Genomic DNA, 18211 nt, shown 5'->3' with positions numbered 1-18211 from the left:
CTGGCTGGGCTACAAATTAAATTGACATGAGACCGAATAGCAGGAGAAAATCAAACAAAGTTTAATAACATGTATACATGGGAGAAACCAGGGAAATCGAGTTTCTCAACAAAATGGTGGAGGTTCTCTTCTTAAATAGATTTAAGTAAAGACAAAGAAGGATGTTGGGGGTGGGGGAGTCAGTTATGGGCAATTACCAGAAAAGCACAGTAAGGTTATTATGCAGCCTTGCCTTCCTCATTGATAAGTTTCTAGAGATGAGGTCATCCCCCCACTTCCCAGTACAGAGAGGGAGATACCTTTACACATGGAGATTTCCCTTACAAATATAAATGTTTGGTAAAGAGAATTTTGATAAGACTGGGCTTAGCAAAAACCCTCCCAGTCTGTTGCTTTTAGGCATAAGTTTGGGAGAAGGTCAAAGTTTTTTTCAGAGAAAATAATCAAGGTAAAAAGACATATTTTGAGGTGGCCAATTTTTTTTTTCTTTTTTGTGAGGACTAGCCCTGAGCTAACATCCGATGCCAATCTTCCCCTTTTTTCTTGAGGAAGATTGGCCCTGGGCTAACATCCGTGCCCATCTTCCTCTACATTATATGGGACACCGCCACAGCATGGCTTAACAAGTGGTGTGTCGGTGTGCGCCCGGGATCCAAACCTGCGAACCCCGGGCCGCTGCAGTGGAGCACGTGCACTTAACCGCTGCGCCACCGGGCCGGCCCCGAGGTGGCCAATTTTGATCTCCCACACTGCCTCATGTCAATTTAATTCTTAGGCCAGCCAGAAGGACCTAGAGTGGGTAGAGGAATTGTCTTCCTCCCCTACAACTGCATTACCTAAAACAGCCCAGCTCCACCCCCAATCAGCCACTCTGTTTCTAATAGCTTTGGGAAATGCACGTCTTCCCTGTTGGGAGGGTGAGTCCAAGCCAGCAGGCAGGGGGTTATCTGTTTCCCTCACTGTGGTACCCTCGAGTCCTCAGGTATCAGAGGTGACTATCCTGAAAGAAACTGCTTCTCACCAGAGGCCAGGCTATGGGGAGCCCCTCCACCATGGCCGCCTCCTCCAGGCTGCCCTCCTGGAAGTGACAGGAACCAGAATCACCACCACCTACCACAGGCAGAGGCTTGGGGGGCTGGGGCAGTCCTGTCTCTGACCAAGGTGGCTCCATTGCACACAAATTGCCCTTGGAGATTCGAACCTGAGAATCTGCAGAAATTGGGCCTCCAGCTAGCCTCCTTCCTTCCCCAGAACCTCACCCTGATGGGCCACACCCAGCCTTCCTGCACTGGACAATCTAATTATAAATTCTGTAAGCAGATGCACACCTCTGTATTTATCTATGTCAAGAGCTTGACTTGTGATAAGTCAGGCGCAAAAACAAATTATCTTGAAAGAACGAACCTTGGCAATTTGCCAGAAAATGATTGCAGTAAAAATCTTATTTGGAAATGACTAGAGGCGTTTTAAGGTAATAACATTTGCACAAGTTGAGCTGGAAGGGAGCTTAGCTAGAATGATCTTATCCAACTCTCTCACCTCACACATGAGAACCTATTTCATACTCAGAGAGGTTAAGCAACCTGGTAAAGGTCACACAGCACCCCAGAGTTAACTCTTGTACCCTGATTTCCCTGTGGGGCTGGGCAGATGAGGAATCCTTTGTTCTCTCTCCTCCTTGCAGAGGTTTTTTAGGTCACTTTCCTAGTCCTGACAAGTAGCCTTGCTACAGGTGGCTTTGTGTCTCAAATGATTAAATCTCGTTCCTTAATATGTTTTGTTTTGTCTCCAGGAGGCCCTCAGCTTTCCAGATGATTGAGAAAACTGGCCTGTCTGTTCTGGGTCCAGCTGCCCCGCCTCCCTGGGCGGGCAGGCAGAGAACAGCTGACAACAGCAGTCTCGCTCACGTGACAATAGCAGCTCCCCGTACTGCTCCCTGTCCCACGCCAGGGTGGGCACTTCGAGGGGCTCCTTCTGTGAGAGGCACCAGGTAGGCACCCCCGCACTGGCCATCCACCACTGGAACAGCTGGGGGGATACCAGACAGGCCCAATCAGACAGACTTGGGCAGATCAGATGGCAGGCCTTCTGCGCTGGTCCAGGGCTCTTTAGGCAGCGGGAACAGCATGTGGCTGGCCTCAGATGTCTCACACCATCCCTACCTGCCCTCCTCTCCCCCTGCCCCCTACCTCCAGGAAGCCTGCTCGGCTCTTCCTTCCTCTGTTCTTTGGACTTCCTTCCCCTTTTTCTCTGCTGACTTAGCAGCGTGCCAGGCGTGCAGAGATTAATCAGTGACAGGAAGGTGCCTCTTTCGGAGTAGTGACGGACTGTGGTCAGGAGACCCTCTGCAAGCCCAGCCCCAGGAGCCTGTCCCATTTCCTGCCTGCTGCTCACCCACCTGCTCCTGCCATGGGGCGACTCATGGCCCTGCTCTTCCTGCTGGGGAGCCCGGGGGCTCTCGCTGAGATCTGCGGTGAGTAACTTGATCTGCCCTGTTTCTCTTTCCTCCTGGGTCCTTAGGAGGGAGGGCCATCTTGTCCAAGCCTCTGACTGTTTAGCTGCGGAAACAGGCTCAGATGTGTGGGGAGTGCGACGGATCTGCCTCTCTGGGCTCCCACAGCAGTTTGGGCATGGCTGGACTTCAGCGTTTAGCACATTGTATCAAGATTAATTATATGTCTGACTCCCCACCAGACACGATTTCCTCCATTAATTCAGTCATTTGTACGTTTATTCATCCAACACACATTGATTAAGGCTTCTCTGTGCCAGGTGCTGTGTTAGGCTTTGGAGAAAGAACAAAGAGCGAGACAGGTCCAGCCCCTGCCCTCCTAGAGCTCCATTCTAGTGAAGGGGACAGATCAAAGAAGTTAAGAGACATATTGGGGCTGTTTGGGTCTGTGGTGTGTGCCAAAGGAAGCCAGCCAGGTGCAGAGAGAGAGAGCCAGGGGGCCACTGATTCAGGGAGAGAGGTCGGGAGAGATTTCCAAGGACTAGGGGGCAACGTGGGAACTGAGACCCAAAGGAGGAGAGGAGCTGACAAAGAAGGGCAGGGGGGAGAGGTATCGAAGGCAGAGGGAGGTGAGTGTGTGGAGAGCCTGGTGGGAGGGGATCCTGAGAGGGGCGGGCGGGTCCTGGCAAGGCATTTGTGCTACGTGTATTCCAAGCACAGGGGACTGGCTGCCTGGCTCTGTGTCCCAGGCCCAGGCCCCCGGGGGCCTCTTGGGACTTGTCTATGAGTCTGAGCACACAGGTTTGGGGCTACTTGTGCACCGGAGCCTGGCGGAAAGCTGAAGGCAGGAAGGGAATCCTCCCAGGGCCGCCCACAGCTCTTCTTCCCTCCTCAAACTCTGCCCACAGCATTAGGCTCTGCTTTTGCCACCAGGATATCTCTTGATCCTTGGAGAAACCGAGAGGCAGGGACAGTCATGTCCAGGTGACAGATGAAGAAGTCAAAGGTCAGAGGGCCCAGGTGACCTGCCCAAGGTGCTCCAGCTTTCCAGGGCTTTGCCAGACTCAGTTCTCAGCACTCCAGGCCAGGGTCTCCCCTGGGCACCAGAAGCCTCCGGCCTGGGTTCCACAAGTGCAACCAGACTTCTGAGCCCTGGGCCCTTGGTTCTGGTCCAGAGAGTCCCCAGGGGAGACCTGGGATCCGGTCCTTACCCTTGCTGGGCATGAACCTTTCAACAGTTGGCTCATAGGACTGACCCCACAAGAGCCCTGGACTAATTTTGGGAGTGCAGCCTGCTGCTGCTGAGCCACTTCGGCCCTCTGAGCCTCATTCCCTCACCTGTATAATGGGCTGAAAATGCTCCCTTGCCTTTCTCCTCGGTGTGATGCAAGCATCCCATGGCACCCGCTCTGTGAGCTTAAAGCTCCGTGTGGCTGTGAAATTAACAGAGATGCTGGACTCGTGCTGGTGCAGGGCGGGCTCCTGCACTTCCAAATGTCAATGCCAGTCAATCCTCCATTGGCAGAGCTGGGCGGTCCTGTGAGCAGGGTCCCACTGGGGAGGGACCTCACCCAGGGCCACTTTTATTATCCTGAGTGAATCTGTCTGGCTCCTTCCTTCTAAGGAGGCTGCATTGTGGTTCTCAGCCTCTCTTTACAGATGGAGCTTCTCTTCTTATCACTTCTAATCTCAGGGCTGACTCACTGGCTGGAGGTCAGGGCCCAGGGTGGGGGCAGGGCTCCCTCACCACTTTGAAGAAAAGAGAGAGAGGAAAGAGAGGTGCAGAGGGACAGGTGCCCAGAGAGACGGGCTGAAAGATGTAGAGACTAAGACAGATCCAGAGAAAGAGGGAAATCCCTATAGAAATGGAAGCAGAGACACAGAAAGGAGTTGAGAGAGAGAAAGGGAAAGAAAAGTAACTCTCCCCTACCCTCATCTCTCACAGCAACAGATATCTGTGACTTTTGGGAAACAGACATAAGATGGTGGGATCCAAACAGGGAGAGAGGGGGCTCTGTGGGCGGAACCCTGGTCCTCTTGCCCTGCAGCCCAAGATGCGTGAAACACTCTGCGCGTGGTTTTTCTTTGCTCGTCCTCTGAAAGGGGCGGCCTGCCCAGCATCCTGGGACGGTACACAGTGCAGGCAGCTGGATCCCTGCAGCAGCTGGGAGGCAGTAAATAGGGAAAAGTCCAAAGTACCTCCAAGGCCACCCACACAGTTCAGATCCCTTCCCTAAGGGAGGCAGGCGCCAGTCAGCTGGAGCTGGGAAACATCCCTGAAGCTTCTACTTCCTAGGTATTTCTGTATTTTGGTTACACAATTTCAGGTAAATCCCAAAGCACACAGAAAAATGGTTGCAAATGATGATGGCTTGCTAACAATTCACCTTACCATCTCAAGTCCTCTCCACCTACACAGAGGTGGCCAGAAAAGTGTTATTTTGAGATCTGCACAGAGGAAGTTCACTAGGCAGTCCCAGTTAGCCAGTGGGCAGTCTGTTTTAAAATTGAATGTGGGGGGCCAGCCCAGTGGCGTAGTGGTTATGTTCACACACTCTGTTTAGGCAGCCTGGAGTTTGTGGGTTCGGGTCTCGGGTGTGGACCTACAGACCGCTCATCAAGCCATCCTGTGGCGGTGTCCCACGTACAAAATGGAGGAAGATTGGCACAGATGTTAGCTCAGGGCCAATCTTCCTCACCAAAAAAAATTAATAAATACAGTAGATGTGGAACACGTTCTGCGGGTTGGGTTGAAGTTTTTGTAAATGGGCAGAACATGCATTCAGCAGAGTGCCATAGAGCAGGGGCTTTGCAGGTAGGTCCAGCCTTGGCTCTGCAGCCCTTGTGGAAGACATGATATGACTTTGAACTTCTGTTTCCTTTTTTGTGCAAAGCGATAATGAGAGCACCTACATCACAGGGCTGGCAGGAGGACCAAGTGAGGTCGGGGGTGGTGCCCAGGGCAAATCGCCAGGCTTGGCCTCTAGTCTCTCTGTCACTCCTGCTGCCAGAGTGGTTGCCTGGCACTAGGCAGGCGTGACGGCCAGATTTCCCCACACAAGTAGGTTGTGTGCTGGGTGGAGGTGAGGTGGGGATGTTTATTTCCTAGAGAAGGTCCTGGGAAGGTAAAAGCAGTTCCTTGCTGGTGGCCTGGCCCTGCGACATCACTTGGCCTGTTCTCTTTCCCAAGAAATACCAAATGTGGACAGCAAGCTGGTGGAGCGGCTGGGCCAGCGCCTCTTGCCTTGGATGGATCAGCTCTCCCAGGAGCACCTGAACCCCAGTATCTATGTGGGCCTGCGCCTCTCCAGCATGCAGGCTGGGGACAAGGAGGCCTTCTACCTGCACAGCCTCAAGCTCAATTACCAGCAGAACCTCCTGGGGTATTGCCGCTCTCTTTCTTGTTTCCCCATGTCTTGCTCCACATCCTAAGAGACAGAAGACTTGTGTTCTGGTTTGTGTCTGTCACTGCTTTGTTGGCAGACCTTAGGCAAGTTTTGTCTACTCTGGGCATTTCTCCATCTGTAGAATGGGGTTGGTTTGACTAGATGGGAGATGCCAGTGCAGGGCCCTTGTACTGCTACTGTACCCTCCTGTACTTGAGGCAGACATCACTAATCCGTGACCACACTTTCAAACTGAGCTCAGAAGCAGTATCTGTTTTTTTCTCTCCTCCCATGCCTGAGGCAGACATCACTAATCCATGACCACACTTTTTCCTACTGAGCCCAGAGCCAGTATCTGACTCCCTGTCCAGGGGGCATTAAAGAGAGCCTTGTTCTGAGGTCCAGCGTGGAAGTTTGAATGAGAGGTGAAGGATCAGGAGCAGCCATGGAGCATCTCCTGCTTGGACTCCCTCTCGAGAAGTGGATGCAGAGTGGGGAGAGGAAAGAAAGGGGAGAGCGCGTGGGTGAAGTGGGACCAAAATGGTGGGGAAGGCACAGGTCATTTGGATGTGAGATCTCTCAGAGTTTGTCCTTGAATCTAATATTTCATCTTTAGAAAATATGTGTGGGGCCGGCCCCGTGGCTTAGTGGTTGAGTGCGCGCGCTCTGCTACTGGCGGCCCGGGTTCGGATCCTGGGCACGCACCGACACACCGCTTGTCCGGCTGTGCTGAGGCCGTGTCCTACATACAGCAACTAGAAGGATGTGCAACTATGACGTACAACTATCTACTGGGGCTTTGGGGGGGGGGGAAGAAAACTTACATAGCTGACTATATCTGCTTTGGGCAGTTTTACAAAGTTTCCAAATCTTCAGACTTTTTCCACTTTGTGATCTTGTTTGGGGGCGCCCCAAGCCAGGCTTACCAGAGCGGCACTTTCTTACGGAAGTGTTGTTAATTGGTCTACCGGCAGCAATGACCACAGTGACCGTGAAGCCAAGCCCACCATGGGCCAGCTGGCCCTCTACATGCTCGCTCTCAGGGCCAACTGTGAGTTGGCCAGGAGCCACAAGGGGGACAAGCTGGTCTCACAGCTGAAGCGGTTCCTGGAAGATGAGAAGAATGCCATTGGTGAGGGGACACAGTCTGCTGGGAGTAGGGAGCAACTGGGAGGGCTCATCAGACCCCATTCTCTGGTGAAGCATCTACATCAGAACTTTGGGTGTTCCTCCCCGGCCTCTTTCCTGCTCTCCATTCTGCCTGTCTCACTACCCACCTAGATGCTTGGGCCTATCCCAGTAGCCATCCTTGATCACGCCTTTCCTGCACCCCAGATGCACTCCATCAGCAAGTCCTGCTGCTCAGCCATCAAGATTGACCTGATTACCCACCTCTGGGACAACTGCACAGCCTCCTCGCCACTTACTCTTCAGCTTCTTTCTGTTAACTCTCCTGTCCCCTGACTGGACTCAGCACTGAACAGCCAGAACAAGCATTTTAAATATAAAGTTGATCTTGTCAGCACTACTTAAACACTGCAGGGGCTGCTCATCACTGTGTTCACAGCCTTCAGGCCCAGCCCACTGCCCCCGTCTCCTCTCCAGGCTCTGCTCACTCACTCTCTGGCTCACCCACTCATCCGCCCCTCCTGGGCTCTGGCCACACTGGCCTTCTCTCAGCTCACAAATCGGAGTCTTTATATATGTCCCCTCCATCTGAAAGATTCCCCTCCCCCTCTAACTCACCCCTGCTCCATCTTTAGCTCTCCCCTGCCCACCTCCCCAGCATCATTTCCTTAGAGAATCCTGCCCTGACTCTCCAGCTACTCAAAGACCTCTGTTACATGGCTCCCCCGGACCTCAGTCCATATTTCAATTATAATCACGCTCTTGTGAGCGTGGGTTGGGTTATTGTTGGAGGCCCCAGCTGCTCTGTGCCTGGTATGTTGTCACTGTATTCCTACCTCTGAGCACAGCATCTGACACATAGTAGGCCCTCAGCAAGTAGGGTTGAGGGAATGAAGGAGTGAAGGATCCCACGATCCAAAGGAAGGTGTTGGGAAGTACAGGCAGTGGGGTTCTGTGTGCTGGTGGGGCTGGTTGCTGGGAGGAGGCAGAGGGGCAACCCCTCAGGCCCCGTGTGAAGCTCCCACCCCTCCACTTTCTCCCTCCCAGGGCACAATCACAAAGGCCATCCCCACACCAGCTACTACCAGTACGGCCTGAGCATCCTGGCCCTGTGTGTCCACCAGAAGCGAGTCCATGACCGCGTGGTGGGCAAGCTCCTACATGCCGTGGAGCACGACCGGCATCTCCACCAGGATCACCTCTCTGTGGGTGAGTGGGGCAGACCCTGCCGAAGCCAGGCTGGCACTCCTCTAGACCCCAGCCCCAAATGAAGGCGTCCACCCCTGGCCCCATGCTCACCTTTCCTTGGGACCCCTCCTTAGCGAGCGGCGAGAGCTCACGTGGGGTGTGGTGGCTGTGAACCAACGTGGGAGTGGGACAGGAGCCCAACCCCAGCTCCATCGCACCCTCACTGCAGGACACTCCAGGCAAGTCAGATGGACTTTCTGGTTCAGCTTCTCCTGTAAAATAACTTCCCAGCAGCATCTCGATAAAGGATGCCTTATAAGTGAAGGGCTAGCACAGTGCCTGGCATGGGGAAAGTTCTGGTTACATGGCTCTGATTGTATTATCATATGAGCTGTTAAGCCCGAGACCTGGATTCTGGATCTGCTTCCTCACCTTGTGAACTTGGGTCTCCCGTGCCCTTTCCTGTCATTGTGATCCAAGGTCTCTTGTAGGCCTGGCTGTGTTCTGTGAGTGAGAGCATGTGCCTCACGTAGCGTGGGGGCAGGAAGGAGTAGGTTGGAGGAGGTAGGTGCCCAGAGAGAAGAAGGTAGCAGAGCCCCTGCCCGCAGGGAGCTTGTTCTGGCTCAGAGGCTTGTAGAAAAAGCACTGTAGACACATTAAATCACCATGGGGTGGGGGCTTAAAAGCCCCCAGGGCCCAGGCAGCTCCCTGGACCTATTAAATCAGACCACCTGGAGGTGGACCCAGGCATCAGTCCACTTAAAACGCCCCTGGAGCTTCCAAATTAAGGTAGGTTTTGGAATGAGTGGTGTAGGATAAATTCCTCTTGGGCCTCTAGGGGCCTCCCTCCTCCAGTCTCTCTCCCTGACCTCTGACCCCCAAGCAGGAGACAGGGGTAGGGTGAGCAGCCATTTGGGATTGCCCAGGACTGTGGAGTTTCCCAGGACACTGGACTTATAGTGCCCAAACGGAGAAAGTTCTGGACAAACTGGGCTGAGTTGGTCCCCCTAGCTGGTGGAAACTTTCTAAAATGCTAATCTGACCACATTGCTCCCCTTCTTCAAGCCCTCCTGCGGCCGCCCATTGCCCAAAGGCCCTGCCTGGGCTGACCCCACTTGGCTCTGTCCCCTGCAGACACAGCAGCCATGGCAGGCTTGGCCTTCACCTGTCTGGAGCGCTCCAACTTGAACCCTGATCTGAGAAACAGGATCACCTTGGCTCTCAGGACAGTGAGAGAGAAGATCCTGAAGGCCCAGACCTCAGAGGGCCACTTTGGGAATGTCTACAGCAGCCCTCTGGCGCTGCAGGTGGGAAAGAGACCCTGGAGCCATGGTCCACCCTGGTGGTTGGTGGGAGGTGGACTGGTCAGGGGCTGGAAGACTTGGCTCCTCCCCACCGGCTGACCCATCTCGTCCCTCTCTTCCTCACTCTGTCACCAGTTGCTGATGACCTCCCCCATGCGTGGTGTACAGCTGGGCAAAGCATGCCTCAAGGCGAGGGCTGCTCTGTTGGCCAGTCTGCAGGACGGGGCCTTCCAGAGTGTTCTCATGATTTCCCAGCTGCTGCCCGTCCTGAACCACAAAAGCTATGTGGATCTCATCTCCCCAGACTGCCTAGCACCAAGAGGTAGCCGGGCCTTTCACGGAGGCCCAGCTCTTTTCAATCTGAGGAGCACTCATTGAAGTCTGCATGCCTTCACGCAGGGGAGGTTGCTTGGTCTTGAGTTGCTGAGTGAACAAGGGTTTGTGGGTGTGCGTGGAACACACTGGCAGCAAAGATGCAGTCAGGGCTTCTAGAAACTCACAATGTGGGGAGGGAGACACCAAATGGAGAGCTCTGGGGAGGCCATGAATCTCCAGCCCCTTGTGTGATGCCCAGTACAGAAATGTTTGAATGAATTAATGAATGAATTAATGAATGCAGAGAGACATACTTTGGTTGGCTCTGATACATCATAATGAGTCCCAATTAGCAGTTTGATTCAGGGCTTCATCTGAGACAGGGACTTGAGTTGGTGAGAGGGATTTGCCAGTGGAAAAGGGGAAGAAAGGCAGAACAGAGGAAGCAGCAAGAACAAAGGCACAGAGATGCAAAAGACTGGAATTTGGGGGAAGGGTCGTACTAAAGAGGGGAGTCTGAAAGAATGAGCTGGAGTGGCAGACAGAAGAATGAAAAGGAGGGGAGAGCCTCAGAGGTAACAGGGGAGTGATATAAACAAATGTATGTTCTAGAAAGAGCCCTCTGGGGTGCTATGTGGCAGATAGGTGGGAGGGAGGATACTGGAGGCAGAGAAACCAGTGAGGGGCCTGACCTTGGGCAGCTGGGAAGTGTGGGGGCTGAGGGACAGGGGAGGCTGGGATGGCAGCCAGGGTTTGGCTGCCCCAGTCGTGGTGGTGTTGACTGAGGTGAGACCATAGCGAAAGGGAGGTCTCGATGGGCCACAGTGTCTTCGAGGGAAGAAAAGAAGACTGATGCCCAGCCCCCTGCCCTCACACCAGTGGCCCCTTCCTCTTTCCCTGGCACAGCCATGTTGGAACCAGTTATGGAGACCCCTTCACAGACTCAAGTCTCAGAGGTCATCAGGGTCACGCTGAAGGTCCCCAGTGTCTTGCCACCGTACAGACATTCCATCACTGTCCCTGCTGGGTCCTCCTTGGAAGATGTCCTGAAGAAGGCCCAGGAGCTCGGAGGATTCATGTGAGACCCCCACCTCCCAGCCCTCGCCCCACCCGACCCCCCATCCCTGAAACGGGGTCATGGGAGGGACGGGGGATGGAGGAGAGGGCTCCCTCAGGAGAGGCGCCAGCCCAGGCCCTGCTTCCACTTTCTCCACTCCTCACTCGCCCACACTGGAGTGGACACAGGCAGCTGTGGGCCAGCACGGGCATTAGGAGAGCAGGTTAGGAGAGCAAAGCCATTGGAATCCAGCTCTGCCACTCTCCATCTAGGGACCCAGAACCAGTTATTTACCCAAAACTCAGGGAGGACACCACTTGTGCTCCCCTCCTCAGAGGGCCTGTGCAAGGAGTCCGAGAACTAGTGCACAAGGAGGATGTGTCTCACGCTTTTTGTATGTGCAAGGTCCTGCACTTAGTAACTGCTCAATACGGGTTAGCTTTCATAAGAATAGGAATTTTTATTATCAAATGAGTTTGGTCTAATCCCTGTGATGAATTACCCTGGGCAAGCCCTCTGTAGACTGTGGAGGTTGGACAATGTCCTTAAACTTGCTTCTCACCCTGAGACGTGACAAGTCTGCGGATGAGCGTTTCCAGAGCCCTGCTCTATGCCCGGCCATGTCAATGCCCTAAATAAGATGGGTGTGATTCTCCTGTTATCAATGAGGAATCTGGCCCAGAGAAGTTGAGTACCTTCCACTGGGTCACCCAGATCCCAGACTTCTCTTCCAGAAAGATATGCCTCAGTTTGAGAGGGCCCCAATTTCTGTCCCCAGCTGGAGTTCCCAGAGGACAGCCTCCTGCAGCCAAGGAGGCCCCACAGCTGGCGCCTTAGGGGTCATCTGGGCAAGGGAATTTCAGCCCAGAGACATGCAAAGACCCCTTGAAAGGACAGAAGTTCTCCCAGACCCCAGGTTATTTCTGTTATAATATCACTTAGATGTGTACTAATATGTTTATTATGAAAAGTCTTTTCTCTTTCTGGATCTAGACAGCTATAAATCCTGAACAACTTTGTAAATTAAATACAAAGACAACTATAAAACCTATAGCATTCAAATAGGACTATCTGTGGGGCCAGCCTGGTGGCGCAGCAGTTAAGTGCGAGCACTCCGCTTCGGTGGCCCAGGATTCGCAGGTTCGGATCCCCGGCGCGCATCGATGCACCGCTTGTCAAGCCATGCTGTGGCGGCGTCCCATATAAAGTAGAGGAACATGGGCATGTATGTTAGCCCAGGGCCAATGTTCCTCAGCAAAAAGAGGAGGATTGGCAACAGATGTTAGCTCAGGGCTAATCTTCCTCAAAAAAAAAAAAGAAAGAAAAAAAACAAAAAATAGGACTATCTGCTGAGGAGCAGGTGTATGCTGCCAGACGCCTAGCGAGACCAGTGCTCCCCGCACTCCCTGGATTTGAGCCACTGTCAAGCCTGTACAGGCAGTTGCGGCTTCATAGGCTCGTCCCCCCGGGCTGAACACTGCATTCACTACTAAGCCCACCTGGGTTCTCTTCCTGGTCGCCTGCAGCACATACAGCAGTACTGCTCAGGGCCAACCCGGTCTCGATGGCCGCATGCACTGAGCATCCTTGCAGGCCTCAGTCTAGCGGGCATTGACATTACCCAGAACCTGCTGGCATTCATGTTTGGATATTGTCATCAAAAGGAAAAAATGGAACTTAACATTTTTGTTCAGAGCTCCAGGACCTCTGAGAAGACATCAGGGCCACCAAGCTAAGAAATCATTCTCCTGTTAGTGGAGGTGGGGGCCTGAACTGGGTTCAGAGGCCGGGCATGGAAGCCATATTTGAGGCCCGTGAATGCACAGCAGAGAAAGCTGGGCTATAGAAAGTGAGAGAGACAGAGGGAAAGAGAGGAGAGAGAAACAGAGGGAGGCAGACTCGCAGAGAGAAGTGCTCTGAGCAGCCATGTGGCCCCACAGACTTAGGGAATGACTGGGGACGGGAGCCTCTCTGTGACATCCCCTAAAATACTTTCCCTTTGACTAGGTCATCCTGAGTGGCTTTCTGTTTCTTAAAACTATAAAAAGCGTCCCTCTCTAAGACCAAAACCATTAGTTTTTTGGAGAGAGGAAGGACGTGACCCATGGAGATTTAAGAGGATCCCTTTGCAGTGGTGCCCAGATGGGTTGGAGAAACACAAAGTCCAGGGTGAGGAGCTCAGGGAGGGAGGTGTGAGTAAGGATTCTCTTGGTTGCAAAGGCCAGAACTCTAACTCCAGCCCTCACTGGTAATGGGGAGCACGGGGTGTGTAGAATCAGAGAGAAGACTGAGCAGCCCAGCCACAACAAGAGGGGAGTGCCACTGAGCCACAGAAAATTCCAGAACCAGAGACCCAGTGCCACCACCAGGTGTCTCTGCCCCTGTCCCCATATTCCTGCTTCTCTCTGGATGCTGGCTTCACCTTCTCTCATTGGGCATTGGCATCTTTTTTTTTTTTCCTCTGAGGGAGATTCACCCTGAACTAACATCTGTTGCCAATCTTCCACTTTTTGCTTGAGAAAGATTGTCCCTGAGCTAACATCTGTGCCAATCTTCCTGTATTTTGTATGTGGGTCGCTGCCACAGCATGGCCACCAACAAGTGTAAATCTGCACTTGGGAACTGAACCTGGGCTGCCAGAGCAGAGTGCACTGAACTTAACCACTAGGCCATGGGGCCAGCCCCGGGCATTGGCATCTTTTGTGTGAAGCCGGCAGCTTCTGATTCTCACTGCTGACAACATCAACCCCAGAGAGGGGGCAACTGCTGAGTTGATAATGTAACAGGTGTCCCTTCCTGCAGGCCATGGTCATGGTCAACACACAGGGAATGATGTCCACTGAGTGGGCAGTGTCACTGGGGCTGGAGAGGAGGTGTGGAGGTGAGACCCACTGGAGATAGCCTGGAAAGGGTTTGGCTAGCTTTGGCCCTGAGGGTGAGGGCAGGACTTTCCTGGTGTGGCTAGTTCTATTTCTGCTCTTGGCAGATGGGCGCAAAAGTCACTTTTCTCCCTCTTTGCCTGTCCCTTTGGTAGGTATGGAACACAGTCTTCCTTGTCAGGCCCCTACCTGACCTCCGTGATGGGGAAAGAAGTTGGGAAACATGAGTTCTGGCAACTCCTCCGAGCCCCCGACATGCCTCTGCTACAAGGTGAGTCAAGGTGGCTGGCCACCTCTGGACGAGTCCCCCACCCCAGCCCTGTCCCAGCAGTGAGGCTACATCAACTCACCCCAGCTTTCCCCCAAAACCCTCCTGGGTCTCAGCTTTGGATAATAATTGATGCTCAAGGTTGCATATAATTTATTTAACTGAATCCTTAAGAATTTTCACATAAGTTATTGTGGCAACTCTAGGAAATCAGATAGGGAAAAAAGAAGAAACTTAAAATCACCCATAATTTGCTACCCAGATATAACTTCTTTTAACTTTTGGTGTATTTTCTTCCAGATAACTTTTTAAGTATGTAAGTTTGTTTTTTCATAAAAATGGAGCCATACTTTATAGCAATGCTGTCCGAGGGAAATAAAGAGTGAGCCATGTGTGTAATTCTAAATTTTGTAGTTGGTGAAACTAAAAAGAATATCCAAAATATTATCATTCCAAGAAATAAGCAATGTAAAATTATTAATGACATATTTTGCATGCTTTTTTGGTGTGTACTAAGATTTCAAGTGCTCAGTAAACGCATGTAGCTAATGCTAGTGTACTGGACAGCATAGCTCTATATACTGTTTTGAAACTTATTTTTTTCATTTTTAAAGCATTGTAGACATCTTTCCGTGTCAGTATATGTAGATCTTCCCCTTTCTTTGTACAGTAATCCCCTCTTCTCTGTGGGGGATGCTTTCTAAGACCCCCAGGGGATGCCTGAAACCGCAGATAGTACTGAACCCTGTATATACTATGGTTTTTCCTATACATATATACCTATGATAAAGTTTAATTTATATATTAGGCACAGTAAGAGATGAACAACAATAAGTAATAATAAAATAGAACAATTATAACAATATACTGTAATAAAAGTTACCATAGATCTTAGCAACCTCAGCATACGATTTTTTTTCTTTCCTTATTAAGTTGAGAACTTTCACCTTTTCACCTAAAGGAAGCTCTTTACGGCTTCTCTCTGGCATATCTGAATTGCTAGCATTACTACTCTTGAGCTTTGGGGTCATTATTAAGTAAAATAAGGGTTACTTGAACACAAGCACTGAGATACCAGATAGTCTATTTGGTAACCAAGATGGCTACTAAGTGACTAATGGGTGGGTAGTGTATACAGAGTGGATACACTGGGCAAATGGGTGATTCACGTCCCAGATAGGATGGAGTGGGATGGCAAGAGATTTCATCATGCTACTCAGACCAGTGTTTAAATGAGTTTAAAACTTATGAATCATTTATTTCTGGAATTTTCCACTTAATATTTTTGGACCATGGTTGACGTGGGTAACTGAAACTGTGGAAAGCAAAACCGTGGGTAAGGGGGGATGACTGTAATAGCCACATAGAATATATCATCTACTAGGGTGCTCTGGGCTGCAAGTAACAAGAAACACAATGCAAACAAGCTTCCACAATATGACATCCATTGGCTTGTGTGACCAGAGTCGAGAGGGAGTAAGGACTTCAGGGCTGGTGTAACCTGGGCTCCTACCCCACTTCCCTGTGACTTCATACTCCTCTCTTTGTTGGCTTCCTCCTCCTTCTGTGTCTTCCCAGGGCTGCCCCCTTATATTACTGAGGAAACTTCTCTCTGAATCCCCCAGCAAACAAAGGCAGAATTGGGACACAGGTGCATTCCTGGCCCCATCCCTGTTGCTAGGAGATGGCCCAGGTTCTGTGCCCACCATTGGCTAGAGAGAAGGGACCACCACATGACTGGCTTAGGCCAAGCAGGGCCCGCTCCTGGCACTGGGCGCTGCACTATGGGGCAGCAAGTGGGATGGGTGGACCACAGCTTATCAACTCCTGCTGGACCGTTAGGGTGTTTCCAATCTTAACTCTTACTCCCCAAGCTGTCATGAGCATCCTTGTGCATCAACTCAGGCACCAGACAGCCTCTTAAAGTTCATCTGTCCCTGTTCCTGCTACCTGGAACTTCTACTGGGCACTTACCACGTGCCAGGCATTGGGCCAAGTGCTTTCCAGAAGGTGGGGCTTTCTGAGAGAGCCCAATAAAAAGCATTCTCTTTCCCTGCCTGGCTTATGAACACATTGAGAAATAAAACAAAGGAGTGGCAGATGGAGACCTCAGATCTGGCCTCTGTTACTGATAAAGGCTGGACTGGAGGATGAAGACTAGGGGAAGAGCCGATAGACTCAGCCATAAGGCAGACGTGGGTGGTTGTGTCCTGCCCCCTCGGCCCCCCAGTCCAGCAGGAAGCCCACTCCCATGAGGGCCCAATTGTTCACGTCATCATTATTCTCATTTCAGAAATGAGAACACCAGCACTCATGGAGGTTAAATAACTTGCCCAAAGGCACACCACTAGTGAGTGCAGAGCTGGGGCCTGAACCCGCGTGTCCTGCCGGAGCCTAGTGGGTGAAGGCTGGCTCCCAGGAGACTTCACTTGTGGTCCTGGTTCTCCTCCAGACCACACTGAGCAAGTCCCTTTTCCTGATGGCCCCTCGAGAGACTGTGAAGACAGTGACCCCGCGTGCCAGGTGTTGTCAGGGTCTCTGGTTCCTTTCACCCCATGTTGGTTATCCAGCAAGCTGTCGTGTACCCCTCCCCTTCTGGGGGCTCCCCCACTGCAAAATGAGCCTGTGGGCCTCAGGACCCTGAGGTCATAGCTGAGTTCAGACTCTCCAGACTGGCTCTGGACAGCCCCCAGTGTCCCACCACCACGCGGATCTTACAGACCGTGGCCTCAGGGTAGGGGTCCAGAAGGTGAGGCTGGGGGGCGGGATACTCTGCCTTGTTAATCCCCCACTCAATCTGTTTCTGCAGGGATTGCTGATTACACACCCAAGGATGGAGAAACCATCGAGCTGAGGCTGGTTAGCTGGTAGCCTCAGGGCTCACCCACCCCAGCAGCCTTGCACACTCCCTGGGCATCCCTGTAATAGGCACGTGCCTGACCCTGCTGCCACCTCATGTGCACTTGGAGCAATGTCCCCCGGATGACCCCAGCCACCACCCCTGCGAAGGTCCTAAGCCACCACCCACCCTGGAGCAGGGAGCCAAGCACCTCCCCTGGGAGGTCTGTCTGCCAGGGCCTGGCCCAGCTGGCCCCGCAGGTGTCCCATGAAGGCCACTCATAGTCGGAAGGGCACAAGGCCTCTCAGACTCCTCAGCACAAGGAGAGGAAGTCCACCAGCCGCTGGCGTTGTGAGTACCGCCCATTCTGGGTCCTGCAAGGAGATCTCTGTGGCCCGGGGGCTGTGGTCCTGACCCCAGCTCTCCACTACGCTGTCAGGGAGGTGGCCCCAGAGCTGGCAATGTAGCTGGCGAGGGCTCTGCAGGACTGCTCAAAGCCCACCAACCAAATGATTAAAGCATTGATTGTACACACGCCCCAGCGTCCTGACGCCTCATGCCCGCGCGCCAGGAACAGAGAAAAGGGCGATACCTCCGGGGGGAGCAGAGGAGGGTGGGTGAGCATTCTCCTGGGTCCTAGGGGGAAATGATGCAGGCAGTGGCGAGGTTGATTACTGTTTAGAGAGCACATACTTGCTAGACACTTTCTTGCACAACTCTGAGGTTGCTGGTATTTTCGTTTTCATCTCTGCTTTACAGATAAAGAAAGTGGTGCTCCAGGAGGGAGAGTGACTCACCCACAGTGTCAGGCAGAGGACGTGGCCTAGGAGACAGACAAACCTGGCCTGAGGCAGCCTCCTGGCTCCTCCACTCCAATACTGAAAATTGGGGGCTTCAATGATTGTTACGATTACTTGGCAGAGCCCAAACTCAGCTAGACGCCCAGGACCTTAGAGCTGGGGCTCTCCCCCTCTGCTTCTCCCCAGTGCAGTCAGGGCACCACCCCAGGCCTTGGCAGCCAGGGTGCAGGGACCCTGCCTCTTAGGAAGTTGGGGCTCAGGCCAGGGAAGCACCCCCACACTCCACCTCCCCGAAGTTAGGAAGGAGGCCTGCCCTTGGAGGGGCGCTCTGATAGACAGCAGGTCAGGTCTTACAGCGATACACACCGCGTCCTTGAAGCCGCACATTAAACACGAGCCTCTTCCTAGATCGCCAGTTTCATATATTTAGGGTCTGGGCAGGTAGGAGGCGATTTAAGAATTCTTTTACGTTGAAACAAACATCAAAGTATCAGAAAGCCAAATGAGAAGCGGCTTCCATTTTTCAGGTGAAATGTCTGTGCCCAGAACCCCGAGTGCTGGTTCACCTGTGCTTCCTTCCTCACAGCCAAGGACT

The 18211-nt window shown here is 52.5% G+C and overlaps 1 protein-coding gene across 5 annotated transcripts; it reads left to right on the top strand.

Moving 5' to 3' along the window:
- The first annotated feature begins 1893 nt into the window (after window positions 1-1893).
- TCN2 (transcobalamin 2) lies at window positions 1894-17373 on the top strand. Of its 5 annotated transcripts, none has more exons than XM_087423959.1 (11): window positions 1894-1990; window positions 2263-2473; window positions 5643-5835; window positions 6813-6970; window positions 8014-8175; window positions 9289-9461; window positions 9594-9780; window positions 10680-10851; window positions 11609-11746; window positions 13865-13980; window positions 16787-17373. In XM_087423959.1, the coding sequence occupies exons 2-11, from the start codon at window positions 2410-2412 to the stop codon at window positions 16846-16848; spliced, it is 1425 nt and encodes a 474-aa protein (XP_087280085.1). In that variant the 5' UTR covers window positions 1894-1990; window positions 2263-2409; the 3' UTR covers window positions 16849-17373. The 5 variants fall into 5 exon arrangements, with proteins under 5 accessions (XP_087280085.1, XP_087280088.1, XP_087280089.1 ...); XM_087423961.1 differs by having other exon boundaries at window positions 1901-1990; window positions 2266-2473; XM_087423960.1 differs by having other exon boundaries at window positions 1928-1990; window positions 2196-2473.
- Window positions 17374-18211: the final 838 nt, after the last annotated feature.

Source organism: Ceratotherium simum, chromosome 35 (assembly GCF_057802395.1).
Source record: "Ceratotherium simum simum isolate JZ-2026a chromosome 35, ASM5780239v1, whole genome shotgun sequence".
Taxonomy (NCBI): domain Eukaryota; kingdom Metazoa; phylum Chordata; class Mammalia; order Perissodactyla; family Rhinocerotidae; genus Ceratotherium; species Ceratotherium simum.
The sequence above is the reverse complement of the archived record's forward strand: the minus strand, read 5'-3'. Positions and strand labels throughout refer to the sequence as shown.